At 40.6% G+C, this 20,460-nt stretch overlaps 1 protein-coding gene across 1 annotated transcript in view; it reads left to right on the top strand.

Annotated features, from left to right (window-relative positions):
- LOC143295807 (vam6/Vps39-like protein) overlaps positions 1 to 20,460 on the top strand; it is a 66,937-nt gene that overhangs the window by 3,865 nt on the left and 42,612 nt on the right. The window contains exons 4-14 of the mRNA XM_076607438.1: positions 1,948 to 1,990; positions 3,676 to 3,770; positions 5,657 to 5,728; positions 6,230 to 6,268; positions 9,279 to 9,371; positions 11,705 to 11,888; positions 13,493 to 13,613; positions 15,067 to 15,184; positions 16,156 to 16,285; positions 17,248 to 17,519; positions 19,588 to 19,729. Coding sequence (XP_076463553.1) covers positions 1,948 to 1,990; positions 3,676 to 3,770; positions 5,657 to 5,728; positions 6,230 to 6,268; positions 9,279 to 9,371; positions 11,705 to 11,888; positions 13,493 to 13,613; positions 15,067 to 15,184; positions 16,156 to 16,285; positions 17,248 to 17,519; positions 19,588 to 19,729 — 1,309 coding nt within the window. The remainder of the gene's footprint in view (positions 1 to 1,947; positions 1,991 to 3,675; positions 3,771 to 5,656; positions 5,729 to 6,229; positions 6,269 to 9,278; positions 9,372 to 11,704; positions 11,889 to 13,492; positions 13,614 to 15,066; positions 15,185 to 16,155; positions 16,286 to 17,247; positions 17,520 to 19,587; positions 19,730 to 20,460) is intronic.

Below are 20,460 nucleotides of genomic sequence, written 5' to 3' on the forward strand. Positions count from 1 at the left end.
TACCATGCACTGAACACAAAATACCTTTGTAAAGTGACAGTGTCTACAAACATATAAATTTATTTTTAAATGTTACACACAGTTCATAACTTTCATACTATTGCAATATTTTAATATAATACTTCAAGAATAAGAGTTAGTTTATTTCTGTAAAAACAGCCATTAATAATATTTGACACTGATAGGAATTAGAAGAACATAAGATTTAAGCCCTTTCCAGCCCTGCCCCCACAAGAGAGGTAATGATATTATCATGTCTATGGAAAGTGGTCACGGCTATTTCAGCATATATGTAATGCTAAAAATTCTATCATTATTTGACAGCACACCAGAAATGATTCTTTGTGAACTTTAGAAATCAGTGATCAGAAGCATGACTGCTTTAAATTAATCAAAGAACATCTTGCAGACAATTCTTTTTGTGACTAGTTCTGTAGTTGATGTTCATTTTCAAATGGAACAGAGTTAAGGTTTGGTTCAGGTTACCATTAGTCATTTAACCTGTTCACCACAAAATCAGTAGGTCATTTAAAAAATAATGAGTCATGAAAACACACACCCACACCCCCAAAACTATGACCGGGTAAATGTTTTCTGCGTCATGGTGAACATGGCAAATCCAACATAGTTATTTCTAAACTTAATTCTGCTAGTGTAACTAGTTGTGTATATATAATTTGAAATCATCAGAGATAAAAGTGATAAGAAACTGTAGGGAGTCACCACTTCAGGACTGAGTCACATTTTCTGGCAGATGTTTTAACCACTGAGCCATCGTACACCTAGTTTGAGTAGGGAGATTTAATCCTTATGAAGTTTACTTTCATTCCTCCTTGACCATATCCAGCTGGAACTCTTTTCTGCTGCTTCTGCCATTGCCTTGAAAGCCTATGTCCTCTCTCCGCCAGAAATCAACAGCTGTTTCATGAGGCTGTAGGCAGATACGCCCACAAACCCTCTTGCACCATCTCTATGGCGAGGACTTTGGCTTGGAAGCCAGATTCTCTCAGGCTGCTGGCTAGACTAGCATACTTATCGGTCTTGTAGATGTGGGCTTCCTCCGTTCTGCTTTTGTATGGCACAGTGAGCTCAATCAGAATCGCTTGTTTCGTTGCCTATGCTATGACAGATTATTGTTTGGGTTTTCTTGCATAGTGTTAACTTGATCTGTATTTTCATCTTGTGGTGATTTGGGGAACTTCATATGTTAATTCGGGGTGTCAGAACTCCTTTTTGTAGGGCAGGGGATGCTTAGATAGACCCCTATAAATGACAGTAAATTGGAATTAACCATTGTGCGTCATCTTCTTCTTTGTTTGGAGTTGTTCTATGGACTTGTTTGATGTATTATCATTTGGGCACTTTTTTTTAGGGGGTGCCCCATGTGATAAACGTAACTTTATTAGTATTATAACCCTTAAAGAGTGTAATATGCTTTGATTTGTAGTTCATTTTCTTGATTTATGCTCTATTTCTTGATTTATGCTCTATTGATTGTTGTTCATTTTCTTGATTTATGCTCTATTGATTGTTGTTCATTTTCTTGATTTATGCTCTCCTTTTCTTTTTTTTCTGTTGCAAAGTCAGAAATAAATATTGCCATGCATTATAATTCCTAGCACTTGTAAAGTTGTTGTCTGGAGTGGTGTGAGAGTGAAAGGGCGGGTTATGACCATGTCCAACTAACAGTTTATTTGTTATTAGTTTCTGCACTCTTCACAATGATCTTTTTCCAGATAACGTTATCATTATGATGATGTTGAGTTCCATATTCATAAAGCATTCTGTCTCTCTGTATTTGTCTCTGCCTCTTTCTCTCTCTCTCTCTCTCTCTCTCTCTCTCTCTCTCTCTCTCTCTCACTCACTGAGTCTCATTCTCACAACAGCTTTACTCACTTTATGTTCAAAATAACTTCAATATCCTTGTTCAATTTCTGTTTTGTTCAGGTTGCCGCAGTCCCAGAGCTGTATATTTTGATCAGCCTCTCAGGTAAAGGGCAAAGAAAGAATGTCTTACTCTTACACTTTCAGTCTTTGTCAGGTGTTTGGTGCCTATTCTATATGTTTGGTGATTGTGTTTGGTGATCGAGTCATGTGTTTGGTGATTTGTAGGATGTTTGGTGTCTGTATCAGATGTTTGGTGATCAGGTCATGTGGTTGGTGATTTGTAGGATGTTTGGTGCCTGTATCAGATGTTTGGTGATCGGGTCATGTGTTTGCTGATTTGTAGGATGTTTGGTGTCTGTATCAGATGTTTGGTGATCAGGTCATGTGGTTGGTGATTTGTAGGATGTTTGGTGCCTGTATCAGATGTTTGGTGATCAGGTCATGTGTTTGCTGATTTGTAGGATGTTTGGTGTCTGTATCAGATGTTTGGTGATCAGGTCATGTGTTTGGTGATTTGTAGGATGTTTGGTGATCGGGTCATGTGTTTGGTGATTTTTTTTCAGGTGTTTAGTGTCTGTGTCAGATGTTTGGTGATTGTGTCATGTGTTTGGTGATTTTAATGGGTGTTTGGTGCCATTGTCTGGTGTTTGGTGATTGTGTCAGGTGATCTCTGTGTGTCTTTTGGTTTTAACATGTGTGTCTGGTATATCTGTGTATATCTTTTGGATGTTAGGTGTGTCACTTTGATATGCAGGTGTCATTTGATTGTCCTGTGTATCTGATACAACTGTGTATGTCTTTGTTGTCATGTGTGTTTGATGCAGGTGTCATTTGATTGTCCTGTGTATTGTATCTCTGGCAGAAAGAATGGAATGAACAAATAGATAACAAATTATTTAAAATACGACCAAATCTTCAAGAGACTCTGCCTATGGCTGTGGTGAATCGAAAAGAAATGACAGTGCTGTGCCGACTTCATACAGGTCATACATACATCACACATTCCTACCTCCTGAAAGGAGAAGAAGCTCCTTGGTGTATTCCGTGTGATGAACCACTCACTGTGCAACATATTCTGATTGATTGTTGGGACTTTTATGACACACGACGGGGTTTTTTTTACAGCAGATTCATTGAGAATGTTGTTCCGTGATGTCCCTCCGTGGACAATATTGCAATATTTAAAAGAAATAAATATTTTTAATAGTATTTAATATAGTATATGCTTAGTACAAAAGTTGTGAAATTTTTATCATGGAGTGATCACAGTGCAGTAGAAAGCTGAAAACATTGGGGTGGCCCATCTGCGGTGACCAGACTTTGAATGGTGGATAGCCCTGATATGGCCTTCATGGTCGGCTGGGCTCTAAGCAATATTTTTAATTTAATTTAATTTAATCTGATACAACTGTGTATGTCTTTGTTGTCATGTGTGTTTGTTAGATCTCTGCGTGACTTTTGGTTATCATGTGTGTCTGAACACCAAGGCACTTGAAAGGGCCTGGTTTTTAAAGCTTGTTTTGTGTCTCTCTGTCACTGTCCTTTCTCTCTCTCTTTCACTCTCAGGCACAACAATCAATACAATTAAAATGCAAGATGACATAGTTTACAGTCATTTGTCTATTCCATTATTCCTATGTTTGATTCAGTGGGTATAAATGTGAGCCTTGAAGGTCTTGCCTCTCTTGTTATTCCCATTTTACTTGATCTTCAGTGACTATAGGTGTGTTTGTACATGCATGTATGTGTGCATATTATATGTGTATGTGTGTGTGTGTGTGTGTGCAGACAATGTGATCAGTGTGCATGATCTGATGACCTTCAACCTGATCACCACAGTCAACAAGACAAAGGGAGCTACAATCTTTGCTGTGGACTGCAAAGTGAGTGTCTTTGGCTAGATAAGAAAAAAATGCTTGAAGGTCTGTCATTGTCTCCAACATGGCCATGTAGGTCTGTTGACATTATCCCTGGCATGGCCCTATAGGTCTGTTGTCATTGTCCCTGATATGGCCATGTAGGTCTGTTGTCATTGTCCCTGGCATGGCCATGTAGGTCTGTTGTCATTGTCCCTGATATGGCCATGTAGGTCTGTTGTCATTGTCCCTGATATGGCCATGTAGGTCTGTTGTCATTGTCCCTGGCATGGCCCTGTAGGTCTGTTGTTCCTGACATGGCCCTGTAGGTCTGTTGTCATTGTCCCTGACATAGCCCTGTTGGTCTGTTGTCATTGTCCCTGCAATGGCCCGGTAGGTCTGTTGTCATTGTCCGTGACATGGCCATGTAGGTCTGTTGTCATTGTCCCTGGCATGGCCCTGTAGGTCTATTGTCCCTGACATGGCCCTATAGGTCTGTTGTCATTGTCCCTGACATGGCCCTGTAGGTCTGTTTGGCCCTATAGGTCTGTTGTCATTGTCCCTGACATGGTCCTATAGGTCTGTTGTCATTGTCCCTGGCATGGCCATGTAGGTCTGTTGTCATTGTCCCTGGCATAGCCATGTAGGTCTGTTGTCATTGTCCCTGACATGGCCCTATAGGTCTGTCATTGTCCCTGACATGGCCATGTAGGTCTGTTGTCATTGTCCCTGACATGGCCATGTAGGTCTGTTGTCAGTGTCCCTGGCATGGCCATGTAGGTCTGTTGTCATTGTCCCTGGCATGGCAATGTAGGTATGTTGTCATTGTCCCTGGCATGGCCATGTAGGTCTGTTGTCATTGTCCCTGACATGGCCCTATAGGTCTATTGTCATTGTCCCTGACATGGACCTATAGGTCTGTCATTGTCCCTGACATGGCCATGTAGGTCTGTTGTCATTGTCCCTGACATGGCCATGTAGGTCTGTTGTCAATGTCCCTGGCATGGCCATGTAGGTCTGTTGTCATTGTCCCTGACATGGCCATGTAGGTCTGTTGTCAATGTCCCTGGCATGGCCATGTAGGTCTGTTGTCATTGTTCCTGACATGGCCCTATAGGTCTGTTATCATTGTCCCTGACATGGCCATGTAGGTCTGTTGTCATTGTCCCTGGCATGGCCCTATAGGTCTGTCGTCATTGTCCCTGGCATGGCCATGTAGGTCTGTCGTCATTGTCCTGGACATGGCTTTGTCGGTCTCTCATTGTTCCAGACATGGCATTATAGGTCTTTTGTCATTGCCCCTGACATGGCCTTATAGGTTCATTGTCATTGCCCCTGACATGGCCCTGTAGGTCTGTCATTTCTGTTGTCATTGTCCCTGACATGGCCCTGTAGGTCTCTTGTCATGGTCCTGGACATGGCTTTGTCAGTCTCTCATCGTTCCAGACATGGCTTTAATGTCTTTTGTCATTGTCCCTGACATGCCCCTGTAGGTCTGTCATTGTCCCTGACATGGCCATATAGGTCTGTCATTGTCCCAATATAGCTATGTAGGTCTGCTAGATAGCTGCCAAGACAGCTACCCCTGAAGCTGGCTACAGGTGATTATTTGATGTAAATATGACATAGTGACTGATCATTTGATGTTTGTAAAAGTCTTGTGAACAGAATTTTTTTTGTTGAATAGAGGTTTATACCCGGTAAATAGTATGGGATTGTGGTGGCTTATTGACTAAGGGTTTGGTATTAATGATGTATAAATAGGATATGGATAGTATGACTTGCAGACTTTTGTGTGGTTGTGGCAGCCCATTGGTCAGAAGTTGAAGCCCTGTAAATGGGATGTGAATGTGGAGAATTTGATTGCTAGTGTGAAGCGCTGATAACAATATGGATGTGTTCATGTGTTGCAGCCCAGAACAACGCAGACTGGCAGCACACAGTATGAACTGAGGATCGGTGTGGCCTCCAAGAGAAAAATTCAGGTAATCAGCTTGCACTTGTACACCTACATGCCTTGCATCCATTATTGCAATGGAAGTGGTACAGCAGGGCAAAAGTAAAGACATGTTTATACCTGCACAACTTTTTGTCTTACCTGCTGTTTCAGTGGTCATCAGACAACAGGGATGAGTCCACAGTAGAAAAAAACAATTTAGGTTCTGATCCAAGTTCTGAAGATTATGTCACTATTCAGAAAACAACATCAGGGTTAGCAAAGCTGTTCCATCACCATAGATGTCTGATGGAGAGGTCAGGGATGCAGTTGTTTTGATATTGTATTGCTAACATGTTCATTTCCCTTTAGATTTATGGAATGCAGCATAATTATGCACTGCAAAATTATTTGTGTGAAGTGAGTGGGGGTGTTATGGTTCCCTGTTGATGAGTGTAGTGTGGTGGTGTATTGTGCTGTTAACATCATAACACCGTCTTGCATGAGGGTGGGTGGCCTGTCACTGACAGTGTGATTTTTTGTGTTGCAGCTGTTCTATTGGAAAAACAGAGACTTCCATGAATTGATGGTAAGTTGGAACCTGTTTTGGAACCTGTTCCAGGGCCAAACTGTGCATGATCTGTAGGGCTGTGCAAGGTCTGTGTATTCTGTAGGACTGCAGGGTCTGTGTGTGGTGTGGGACTGGACTGTACATGGCTTGTGTATTCTTAAGGACTTCAAGGAAAATTCTTTCTCTAGGTCTGCATGACAAGTGCTTTCTGTACAATTGTGCATGGTGTGTGTGTGTTCTTGTTCAGATGAAGCAGTTCTGTTCTATTTTTAAGACACTTGTGAAAGAAAATGTAGACATACAGATTCCTGCATGTCCAAGAAATCTTGAAAATGTCATGAGGAAATGAATGAACCTTTTCCAAGGCTTAAAACGTGCTGGAAAAATGGCTTAGACCAAGAAAACTCCTGTAAACGTCCTTTTTCAAAAGCTGTCAACCATAATCTTGCTTTCAAGTCAGCACAAAGTGAAACTGCATTCTCCGAAAAGATGGGGGGAAAGAGAGAGGGGGGAAATGCTAACACTTGTTGACAACATGATAGCAGACATTGTATTGCTTGCTTGGGGCTGTAATTATTTCCTTTGAATTATTTCCCGTCATGTGCATGTCATGTTTGTTGTTTCTGTTTTCCAGTAGCAGTGCTGTGATAATTACATTCTAGTATTAGCTGTTTTGCTTGTTGACTTGTTCTGCAGTCTACCTGCTATACTTTATTATCTAAGTATCAGAGTTACATTGATATATTATTTACAGCCCTTGAATTTTACTGACAAAGTTCTAGAAGTCCTGGAAAAGCCCTTGAAAACAAGTTTAGTGAGAACTTGGGGCATGTTCATTATTTGAAACTGAATGAAGAATTCATCATTTGTGCAAATTCACAAGATTTAAGATCAGATGATGTCTGTGGCCATATTGAAATCTTTGCCAGACATTCCTGTACAGCTGTACAGCATAGATTCCCACAGCATCTGCAAGATGGTTCAACATAGAAAACATATGTCATAGTTATATGCATCTTAACCCCAAGGCTGCCTATATGACGAGATAACTCATCATCGCAAGCATGTACGCTTCACTGCCACAGTGACGAGGTAACTCATCATCAAAATATTCTGACTTTTCCCTGGTTTTCATTCACTTCGTTGACAAAAATACCGGTAGCTTTTGCTTGGGGAATCTTTCTAGATTCTATTCATAGCTAGAAACACCATCTATGTCATGAGGCAGTCCTTTATTTGAACGCTTTGGTTGGGTTACTGTAGCAGTGTTTGCCTGGCTCCTTTCCTCACTCGCTCAACAAAATGTTGGACTGATGCCGTACTCAAGACATGGAATTGTGGCGAACTAAATCAACCAAGATTGCTTTCTTTAGCTGATGCTCAGAAAGAATCGAAGCGTAAATTCAAAGGAGAAGATAGTGATGAACATTTATAGGACGATTTGATAGAAAATAAAGGGAGCAATCAAGAGAGTAGCCGAGATACGACTACCAGTGAGTGATGCTGGCTGTACAGCTGTAGCAGGCGACAGAAAGTGACCAAATTATTAGCAAGACACAGTGTGAGTGATTTTCTTGGCACTCAGCCAACGTGGTCTGATGAGAACTGGATAAAGTGACCATGTGAGAGGGGTGAAGAGGAGGTGGGTGGAGACTGAGGGGGCATGGCCTCACATCCATATTATCACTTGGAGAAGTCACAATATGTATCTAACTTGTTTTAAAAAATTTTGTTAGTGTTGTTGTTCTAGTATGATTTTGTGTGTGCAGATATCCATTTGTCCAGAAAATATATTTTAGTGCAAATTACCTGACTAATGTTTGTAATGAACAAGTTGAAAATTTGACAAAACACAAAACACTGATTTCAAAACAACAGCATGTCACTAAAAATATATAAAATGGAAAAACATCATGTGTTTTATATTCTTTATTCATTTACCTTTCAGAAAATATATACTTTTTTGGGTCTTTCTCCAATAACAAAGAGCACAGAATTTTTTGAAAATTTATACCCGTTTTTTGTGAGAAAACCCAGCAAATACATTTCACTTAAATCTTATTTTCCTGGCAGCGAAAGGGTTATTAGATTTACATCAAATTGTTTGAATTACATGCCCAAAGTTTTATGCCAGCCTGTCTTGGCCTTGAAAAATGCATGATGGAATTGTGAAAAGATATGAGTAGATTACAAATATATATGTATATGGGTGTATCTTTGTATTCTGTGTATGTATGCATTCATTCTGTGATCTCTTTATGAATGACTGCCAACATGACTTAATTTAGAACAAACTGCTGCATTGAACAGAGCAAACTATTGCATCAATTCTCTGTCTATATGATTGCTTCATGGTAAATGCAGATCTTCTTCTGCATGATCACCTTCATGATTAATGAAGAGGCTTGAGAACTTGGTCTATGTGTGTGACCATTTTTACCATGCCATGTAGGCAGCCATACTGCGTTTTCGGGAGTGTGCATGCTGTGTATGTTATTGTTTCCATAACCCACCAAACGCTGACATGGATTACAGGATCTTTAACCTGCGTATTTGATCTTCTGCATGCGTATACACACGAAGGGGGTTCAGGCACATGCGGGTCTGCACATATGCTGACCTGGGAGATCGGAAGAATCTCCACCCTTTACCCACCAGGGGCCGTTAACGAGATTCAAACCCGGGACCCTCAGATTGAAAAACCAATGCTTTAACCGCTTGACTATTGCGCCCGTCTGCTTACCCTTACATTTTCTTTCTTCTTTTCCTTTTTCCCTCATAACAAACTGCTTAAAGTAGAACTTTATATCTACCATACTCATGTTGATGATGATTGTTAAGTATCAAACTGGTACATTGTGAACTGTTATTTATTTTTGTAATACTCAATGTTTTTGCATTGTTGTATGTGAACTTAATTTTCTGAGTTTGATGGGTGTTTGTTTGTACTGCTATTTCAATGTAAAATGATTAATGCTTTTCATGTGCCATGCCATGAAAAAAAAAAAAGAAGAGCAAACGGTTTCAGAATGATCTCAGTCTGTATGACTACCCACACGCCTTGTCATGGAGCAGAGACTCATTGTGCGTGGGCTTCAAGAGGGATTACTACATCATCAATGTGAGTTCAGTGCAATGCATGCACGAGTATGTGAGTGCGTGTGTGTTTGTGTATGTGTGTGTGTGTTTGTGTATGTGTGTGTGTGTGTTTGTGTATGTGTGTGTGCATACATGTATGACCTTTATATTTGTATGCTTGTGTGAGTGTGTGTGTTACGTGTTTGACCATTTGGTTTAAGTTTGTGTGCAAATGAGTGTCGTTGCGTTTGTGTGCGTGTGTGTTTCATTTTAATATCTTTCACTGGAGAGAAAAATTATAAGGGTTTTTTTGGGGTTTTTTTTGGGTTTTTTTGGGGTTTTTTGGAACTGTGTGCATGTGTGTATTTGAACATGTAAATGTCTATGAGTTAATGTATTTTAGATGATAATGAACCCGCAACCCCCAATCCCCTCCCACCCAGAGAAACAAATAAACCATCAGAAGAATAAAAGGGGTGCAGCGGGGTGGGGGTGGGGGCATGATGACAATAAATAGGGCAAAACAGGCACCTGAGTAAATCCTGCCTCGAACATTATCACATTGTCATCAGTGCATCTTTAAACAAGACAGCTGACTGTGGCTCCTTCTTGCTGAGAAAAGTGGTAAATATATTCAGTGGAGTCTGTCTAAAAACCTCTAGCAATATGTGGACTTGTGTCAGCAAGATCCACAGTTAACATTATTTTCTTGCTTTTTGTACAGACAGCTGCAAGACTCGAGAGAAAAGGAGATCTCTCAACTTGGCCTTTATCGACTTCACTTCAGCCTTCAGTCTTGTCAGCAGTTCAAGATTCTAGACAAAATAGTTTGTTTCATTGAAGAAATATCAGATTCTATGAACGTTATCTGCAGAATAAGCAGGACTGCATCTTGGCATCCACATTGTCCGGCATAAACACATGCTACGACAATGCCAGCGGGCTACGACCGGCTCAATAGCCAAATGGTTTAAGCGTTAGACTTTCAGTCTGAGGGTCCCTGGTTTGAATCTCGGTGTTGGAGCCTGGTGGGTAAAGGGTGGAGATTTTTCTGATATCCCAGGTCAACGTATGTGCAGACCTGCTTGTGCCTAAAACCCTTCGTCTGTATATGCACGCAGAAGATCAAATACGCACATTAAAGATCCTGTAATCCATGTCAGCGTTCGATGGGTTATGGTAACAAGAACATACCCAGCATGCACACCCCTGAAAACGGAGTATGGCTGCCTACATGGCGGGGTAAATAAAACAAAAACTGGTCATACACGTAAAATGTTACATGTCTGTCTGAGTGTATATGTGTGTGTGCCTGAAATCTGATTGAATGAAACAAGAAACAAATGATGAGCACTCACTGGCAGCTGTCAGTCGGCTCTACCCAGGTAGGCAGCCTGTGTTGCAAATGACCCAGTTTTGTAAAGTGCTTAGAGTTTGGTCTCCGCACTCAGATAAGTGTTATGTAAATATCCATAGCAATCAGTCAATCAATCAATCAATCCTTCAATCAGCAGCTTTGGAAGAGTTTTCTGATGATTTCCAAATTCATAGAAGTATCAAATTCTGGATTTGAATCACCTCCAGAGACCATTTAGATATTATTTTTTAAAACTGGTTTGCAGTCTGTCTTTGACATTTAATCGTGTGAAATTAGGAGAAATACAGAAAAAATCTTATCTGTTGAATTACACAGCAAAAAAAGTAAGAATCGACTGGAAATTTTATGAAGTTATTTCCCACTGCTAGAGGTTTATACATTATGATTATGTGAATGAGCTAAGTAACCAGTTTGATTAAAGTAAACGGGTTCAGATGCATCATGAGCATTGATTGTGTGCAAGGTTAGTTAATCACCTCAGGGGTGCCTGATCATTATAGCTGGGGTTGAAAGCATTTGGACCTTGTGGGGTGAAGATCAAACTTTTCTCACTATAAGGAGCACTTCACTTTTCAAATTTTCATGGCCTTTTCTTGTCTAGTTTTATACTATCTAGATTAGACTACTGCAGCTCTCTTCTGCCTGATCTCCCTGTTAACAAACTAAATAAATTTCAACGCTTTCATGATCATGCAGCCCGACTTGAGCTCCATAAACCCAGGCGTAAGAGTGCAACATCACTGCTCAGAACACTTCATTGGCTTCCTGTTAAAGCAAGAATCCAATACAAAGTAGCTTGTCTCTGCTTTCAGTGTCTGTATCACAACAATATGCTACGGAATCTTTCAGATCATCTCCATCTATACCATCTCTCCAGGTTGCTGCACTCATTTGACACCTCTCTGCTGACAATTCCTTGGTTCTCCCTTGAGACCTTTGGCATAAAATCTTTCTCTGTCTTTGCCCTCACAGTCTGGAACTCTCTTTTTATGTTCCAGTCCCAGACAGGCAACTTGAAGGAGCTGTTCCCTGTTGGATCACAGCAGACAGATCCCCTGGTGGCCCGTCTTCATGACCAGCGTCTTCTCTTGCAGCGAGACAAAATGTCCATCTTCATCAACTCAGAGGGCGAGCCCACCCAGCGAGAACCTATCAACTGGTCTGAGATCCCCTTGGCAATTGGTACGTGTAGTGTAGTCTGACAAGGCACCGTCCCCATTGGTCCTTGTCATAGTGTGTGGTGTTAGTCACTGTGTGATGTGTTTTGCTGTGTTGCGTGTTTTGTTGTGTAATGTGTGTCAGATGTGTCACTTAAGTTATTGTGGCATGTATACTATGGTGTTTCACAGTGTGGTGTTTGTCATTGTGTATCAGTGTGCGATGTGTAACATGATATGTCTTTTTGGTGTGTGTTCTGGAGAATTAGACTGTTTCCTCCAGCTCCCGTCGCCCCTTTGGTGTTCACATCCTTCTGGCATCTTATCTCAGCGATAACTTGACATCAACAACATAATAAACAAGTGTCCGGCCAAATGTTGCCTCAAAGACTTTAACAAAGAATACCCATGTATTTGATCTTTGTCTGTTAGTTTGACATGTTAAAATCTCCTGACAAGTTAACTGATGAAATTGGTAACACCACTGATTTCTCTGTGAGGCTATGATTTAATGCTTTTCCATCTATTGTCAGATACTGGTTTGTTACATTCAGATGATGGAAACACTGTTTTTAAGTCTTTTAAGGTGTTGGCAGGTCTGTGTATCACTTTGTGGTGTGTATCATTGACATGCACATGTGTAAAAAGTTCTACTGTATCTGTATATGATTTTTTATTTATGTTCGTACCTTTTTATGTACAATCCCCCCCAATATTCTTTGCAACCCCAGTACCCTTGGTAATAAAGACATATACTGTTCTGTTCCGAACTGTTCCGTTCTGTTCTGTTCTATTCTATTGTGTGTCACTGTGTGATGTGTCATGTGGTATGTCACTGTGTGGTGCTTGCCATGGTGTGTCACAATCTGATGTCTAACATCAGGGATCGCGCTAGACTTTTTCAAAACGCGTGCAGCTTACGCAAAGTCGGCAAAAAAACGCGTAAGGTAGAGTCAGAATTGCGTCAGACCTATGACACTAAATGAAAGGTTTACTCACCTATTTTCGCCGCTCACGTCGGCGCTGAAATTCATCGCAAGCCCTGACAATCATATTGCGTCGATTCCGTGACTGAGATACAGTGGAAAACAAAAAAACGGTAGGGCCTAGGCTAGCCGATTAACGTTCAGCGGTCAAACAAGGCTTAACTTTCCCGCTACAGGGTCACGCCCTGTAATGACGCCACTCTGTTCCAAAACTCGTCAGCTAAGCAGTGTTGTGTGCGCGCGTACTCTGTTAATTGGCTGTAGCTGTTAAGAGTCATGTAGGCATCTCGCAGTGCTCCGCATGCACAGACACTTTGTCTTGTACCGTCTGATTCAGTATCGCAAACCTAGCTGCCAAGTCAGTCCTAAAGTTGCATTGATACGGCTTGGAGTAAAAGTTGTTTTGCGTAAGTGTTACGCGTGAGCGCTGTGAAAATGCGTCAGCAAAAATCAAAATGCGTCAAATACGCGAAAAACATGCGTTAACGCGATCCCTGCATAGTGTATTATTGTGTGGTCTGTACCACTATGTGTGTATCATGGTGTGTTACCCTGTTGTTTATCTTGATGTGTTACTGTGTAGTGTGTACCACTGTGTGATATGTGCCATGGTATGTCACTGTGTGTTTTCTTCTGTGCACAGAACACTTCCCTCCTTACCTGGTGGCCATCTTACCAAAATATGTGGAGGTTCGAACCATCGACCCCAAGCTAATGATTCAGAACCTGCAGTTGAATAAGGCTCGCTTGATCTGTCAGTGCAGGTTTGTATCACCTCTCTCTTTTTGTCATTGCCTGTCACATTTTCGTTGACATTTAAATCCAGGACTGATTTGAGTAGGAAGACATGTGTGTGCTGTGTTTGAATCCTCTGGGAAGATGGGAATGGAAAAGATGCCTCTGGGCTCCCCTTAGGAGGACCAGTGCACAAAATAATTCTTCCAGTTCTAAACTGTTGGGGATCTTAATATGTCTGTGTCAAGATAATCCTGAAATCTGGCTTTCAAAAGTCTGTATCTCTGTAGTCAGCATATAGACCGGATCACAATGGATTTATGAAAAATGTATAGGCGTAAGACGAGACAGAGCGTAAACCTGACAAGATGGCGTGGAGAGCCTTGGCCAAAGGAATGATTCAGCGCTTATAACTTTTAGAGGCGTTTGATTGGCTGAGAGCGGACCGGGCCAAGACTGCTCGTCTTTTCACTGTTAGCTGCGCGAAATTTGGCCAAGCAGAGCAAACCGATAGGCCTAGTTTGCATCAGTTTGACATGGTAAGTATATGTAACACCAAACATGGAGTATAATACAAACTCCTCCTATCAGTGAATTTATAAAGAATTTCTGATGAGTGGATTCATGAAGAATGTATGACCAGTGGGTTTATGAAGAATGTTATCACTGGGTTTATGAAGAATTTTGATCAATTTATTTATGATGAATAAAAGACTAGTGAATTTATTAAGGATTTTATCAAGTCAGTTGTGAAGAATTTACAAATAGTAAAAAATTTACAAATAGTGAATTTATGAAGAATATGATCAGTTAATCTATTAGGAATGTAATTATGGTCAGTGGATTTATGAAGAATGCATGATTGGTGGATTTATAAAGAATGTGATCAGTGGATTTTTGAAGGATGTGACAAGTGGGTTTGTGGAGAATGATTGTACAATCAGTGGATTTGTAAAAAAAATAAATAAATAAATAAAAAATGGATGTATGAAAAATGTTGTCAGTGACTTTATGACAAATGCATGATCAGTGGATTTATGAAGAATGTGATAATTTGATTTATGAAGAATGTGATCAGTGGATTTATGAAGAATGTGATAATTTGATTTATGAAGAATGTGATCAGTGGATTTATGAATAATGTGATCGGTGGATTTATGAAGAATGTGATAATTTGATTTATGAAGAATGTGATCGGTGGATTTATGAAGAATGTGATGAGTGGATTTATGAAGAGTGGATTTATGAAGAATGTGATGAGTGGATTTATGAAGAATGTTGGGTTTATGAAGAATGTGATCAGTGGATTTATGAAGAATGTGATCGATGGATTTATGAAGAATGTTTGAGCAGTGGATTTATGAAGAATGTGATCAGTTGCTTATGAAGAATGTGATCAGTGGATTTATGACGAATAAATGGTCAGTGGATTTATGAAGAATGTATGATCAGTATGACGAAAGTTGATTTATGAACTTCCAGTGGGGTGATGTACGTGGCCTCCAAGAACAACCTGTGGCGTCTGCAGCCACTGCCATCCTCCCAGCAGATCAGAGACCTGCTGCAGATCAAACAGTTTGAGCTGGCCCTGAAACTGGCTGTAAGTCCGTCCCCACCCCCACACCCATCTGCACTCACACATGTACACATACTTGCACACATGCACACTCTCACTCACTCAAACTCATACACTATCACTCACTCACACACCCACGCATTCTCTCACTTACTGGTTTATTCTCTCTTACTTTCACTCTCTCTCTTTCTCTTTCTATGTCTGCTATATGTTTCTCACTTTGGTCATGTCTCTGTATGTGCATAAGTATATGTTTGTGTGTGTGTGTGTTGGGTGGAGAGAGTGTGTGCATGTGTATGGATATGAATGTATGAATGCGTTCGTTTTATTACTTTTTACGATGTTAATGATGATGGTGGTGATCATTCTTCGTTGTAGTAGCAGTGGATGTAGCAGTGTTAACAAAATTATTATTTTTTGTCGTTAACGTTAATGTTGTTATTGTTGTCACAAGGACAGATTGGAAGACTGGGCGATGCCTAAAATCTTTATCCTTGAGTAATAAAGTTTTTGAATCTCTCTCTCTCTCTCTCTCTCTCTCTCTCTCTCTCTCTCTTCTCCATGCACCAACCAGAGGCAGTAGTGATCAGTAAAGAAGAAAAGGGGATCCTGAGAATAGATGAACTGGGCATCAGAAATAAGGTTTACCAGATTTGTTTTCTTTCATGTGTGCATAAAAGCAACGGTGCATTCATGTGTGCGAAAGAGATAGCACCTTCGTGTGTCTGCAGAACAGAGGGCACCTTCATGTTCATGTAAATTTGAAGACAACTTCATGTGTTTGCGAAACCGAGGATGCCTTATGGGATGCGCAAATAGAGGCACTTTCATACGCATGCATAGAGAGGGTGACTTAATATGTGTGCAGAAGAGAGAGAGCCTTCATTATCTTGTAGTTTCTAAGGGAAAGGGCCTTCATTTGTGTGCGTGAAAGAGGGGTTGCTTCATTGTGTGCATATAATCCAGAGGGTTACACAAGCAGCTGTGTTTCACAGGAACAAGCAGATGAGCCACCCCAGGAGAGAGAGAAGCGGGTCCGCAACATCAATAACTTATACGCCTTCCAGCTGTTCTGTCAGCACCGCTTTGAGGAATCTCTGCAGCTGTTTGCAAAGCTGGGCACAGGTAAGTGCGTCAGGGCAGGTGGCACAAGTAGATATCTCCAGGCACAGAGGCCACAGGCAGCTTTCCCTGAAAATTTGACAACAGTTCCTGAAGATAGGTACAAGGCTAGATATGATATTATGACAGGTTATAGATATTGTACCATCTATTGAAATAGTCGCAGTCATGTTTGACTGCATACACTAGATTACAGAAAAAATGCCCCCCGTCCACCCCCCACCCCCCCCAAATACCCAGGCCACATGGTTTTCTTCACTGGCAAACAAGATGTTTCTAGTTCTGTCATAGCTTCTTACAGTCTGCTAGGCTGTAAAGAATGTGAACAGACCCCTAGTCATCAGTGCAGTGCCATTAACTATTTGTATTTCTTTTTATCACAACAGATTTCTCTGTGTGAAATTCAGGCTGCTCTCCCCAGGGAGAGCGCGTCGCTACACTACAGCGCCACACATTCTTTTTTGTATTTTTTTCCTTCCTGCAGTTTTTTTAATTTGTTTTTCCAATTGAAGTGGATTTTTCTACAGAATTTTGCCAGGAACAACCCTTTTGTTGCCGTGGGTTCTTTTACGTGCGCTAAGTGCATGCTGCACTTAGAGATACAGTTGTCAGTGAAGTGGTCATTGACCATCAGATTAACTTGTGTTGCACTGACAGAATAGTTGTCGAGTACAGTGGCAGATCAATATAAGAGTAACTCGCATTGCACTGATAGATATAGTTGTCTGTGCAGTGTTCATTGACTATCAGAGGAACTCATGTTGTACTGACATAGTTGTCTGTACAGTGTTCATTGACTGCCAGATGAACTTGCATTGCACTTTCACATATAGTTGTCTGTGCAGTGACCAAATTGACATTTTGCTGACACATATAGTTGTTATGATAGTGAGCAAAGATGGTAAGTTATTGAGTATACAATTGATTCATGTTGTACTCATGTAGAGATGTCCACTGGTCCACAGACCCATCCAACGTGATTGGCTTGTACCCCAATCTGCTGCCCCAAGACTACAGGAAACGTCTGGAGTATCCAGAGCCAGTGCCGGACCTGGAAGGTCAGGACATGGAGCGGGGGCTGCTGGCGCTGATTGAGTACCTGACGCAGAAACGCAAGGACGTGAGCAAGGAGGAGGAGGTGGTGAGCACGGCCATTGTGGAGGGCAACATCACCATCAAGTCCAAGAAACAGCTGAGTCAGATCATTGACACCACCCTGCTCAAGTGTTACCTGCAGGTCAGCTTTGTATATTGTGTATCTTAAGTTGCTGACTTTAAAAAAAAAAATTTTTATTATGTTAATGTTTTACATGAAACTAGTGTAGTCTTTCAAGGTCTGATCAGCTAAGATAAAGCATCTGCTTTTTTTTTGCTTTTTTTTTTTTTTTTTTTTTTTTACACAGTAGATGGGATGCAGTGTGTATGGATCAGTCCACACAACTTTGACACCTTCTTTAAAGTGAAACTGTTGACATCACCCTTTTTGACTCACTTGTGTAAACAAAGTGAGTCTATGTTTTAACCCAGTGTTCGGTTGTCTGTGTGTGTGTGTGTGTGTGTCCGTGGTAAACTTTAACACTGACATTTTCTCTGCAAATACTTTGTCAGTTGACACCAAATTTGGCATAAAAATAGGAAAAATTCAGTTCTTTCCAGTCATCTTGATTAAAACAATACTGCACCTCCAGGATGGGCACAAAAAAATAAAAAAATGAAGCCTAATTATATGCAAACTGCACTTACTGTTATATTTATATTTTTTGTATTCTCTAAACTTGGCACTTTGATCTGATATTCTGACCCAACAACAAGAGCAGTCATTATTATCATTTTTTGTTCAAACAGGAACTTCTTTTGCTAAGCATGGAAGTTTTATTTATTTTGCAAACGTTTTGGTGCAGATAGTAAAAAAGGGAAATTACTCTGTAATTAATGCTAGGGGACTTAATTTGCTTCAAACTGATCTTTCTCATCTTGAACATTACATTTTGAAATTATACTCAATACATAAAAAACTTGAATTTTTTTAAAGTGTATCACAAGTGAGTCTTGAAGGCCTTGCCTCTCTTGTTTTAAGTTGTTGACACCACCCTCCTCCTGCTAAGTACATGCGTGTATCTCTAGTTCTTGACAAACACTCATTTCTGATAGCGATAGTGAGCAAAAATGTAATTTGGATTAATATACTATAGGCACTAGTAACAGTCTCCCTGCTCCCAACTTTCTGCATTTTCAGTTTTGTTGTTGTTGTTCAGAAGGAATCATTTGAGCCATGAAAGCTTTGTCTCTTCTTGCATGTAATCTTTGTTTATTTACCAAAAATTTGATTTTGTATGCTACTTTTGAATAAGTATTTTTTTTATGACGGTATGTTTTTATTTCTTCAGATAATCGATTTGTTAAAATAAGATCTAGTATTTCTTTCAACATAATCATGCATACTTGCATTTAAAAAAAAAAAATTCATTTCTTAAAACCTGCAGACCACATGGTCAGGAGAATGGAGTGACCTGTGTTCTGTGTTTCTCTGTGCCTGTTGACCACATGGTCAGGAGAATGGAATGACCTGTGTTCTGTGTTTCTCTGTGCCTGCAGACCACATGGTCAGGAGAATGGAATGACCTGTGTTCTGTGTTTCTTTGTGCCTGCATGGTCAGGAGAATGGCATGACTTGTATTCTGTGTGTCTTTGTGCCTGCAGACCGCATGGTCAGGAGAATGGAATGACTTGTATTCTGTGTGTCTTTGTGTCTGCAGACCACATGGTCAGGAGAATGGAATGACTTGTATTCTGTGTGTCTTTGTGCCTGCAGACCACATGGTCAGGAGAATGGAATGACTTGTATTTTGTGTTTCTTTGTGCCTGCAGACCACATGGACAGGAGAATAGAATGACCTGTGTTCTGTGTTTCTCTGTGCCTGCAGACCACATGGTAAGGAGAATAGAATGACCTGTGTTCTGTGTTTCTCTGTGCCTGTTGACCGCATGGTCAGGAGAATAGAATGACCTGTGTTCTGTGTTTCTTTGTGCCTGTTGACCGCATGGTCAGGAGAATAGAATGACCTGTGTTCTGTGTTTCTCTGTGCCTGTTGACCGCATGTGAATGACCTGTGTTCTGTGTTTCTCTGTGCCTGTTGACCGCATGGTCAGGAGAATGGAATGACCTGTGTTCTGTGTTTCTCTGTGCCTGCAGACCGCATGGTCAGGAGAATAGAATGACCTGTGTTCTGTGTTTCTCTGTGCCTGCAGACCGCATGGTCAGGAGAATAGAATGACCTGTGTTCTGTGTTTCTCTGTGCCTGCAGACCAATGATGCCTTGGTGGCCCCTTTGCTGCGACTGAAGGACAACAACTGTCACGTTGATGAGAGTGAACGTGTGCTGCGGAAGAAGGAGAAGTTCAGTGAACTGATCATTCTGTACGAGAAGAAAGGGCTGCATCAGAAAGGTATGCATAGCCTGTCTGGACAGATCTCTGGTGTGGTACCTCTCTCTGTTCCTGTCTTCGTCACTTACCCTTATATGAAACCTGCTAAAAATCCTGCCATACATTTTTTTTTTTTTAATTTGTGGCTGAGATTTATAAGACACAGTAAAATTGCAGTTCAATGATGATGCTATTATACTAGGAATAGGATGAATGTAATGTATGTTTTGTGTTTCTGCAATATTGTTAGAAACATAATTTATTACATTGTCTGATGATTCATGAAGTCATGGAGGTAAACAGTATCACCCTGTGTGGCATTTTTTTTTTTTACATTGTTTGTCACACATGGAGATACTTAACTACATGTCATCAATTCTATGCTGGTGTAATTGTACTATGTGCTACTTGTTCTAAAAAAAATTATACTGTTTTCCTTGTTACAAGAACTGATGTGTGTGTTTTCATCTTCTCAAAAAAACTAAAAAGGGTGAACAGAAGGGAAAAGAATTTGGGAAATTATTTCTCTATTTTTGATGATCTGTGAGGAATATTACAATGCTGCAGTGGAGATGTTTCAGTTTGGGCTGTGCTTTACGCTTCCTTAGAAATATTTCCCAACACCAACCAGGCCTGAGCAATACACATTTACAGTGTTGTCAAGATGTATTTTAGGCCCTATGTGTGATTACTTGGCCCAGAACTGCAATGAACTGACAGCCATTACTTGTGCCACATAAGCAGTCACAAAA

The sequence above is a fragment of the Babylonia areolata genome, chromosome 21 (genome assembly GCF_041734735.1).
Source record: "Babylonia areolata isolate BAREFJ2019XMU chromosome 21, ASM4173473v1, whole genome shotgun sequence".
Classification (NCBI taxonomy): domain Eukaryota; kingdom Metazoa; phylum Mollusca; class Gastropoda; order Neogastropoda; family Buccinidae; genus Babylonia; species Babylonia areolata.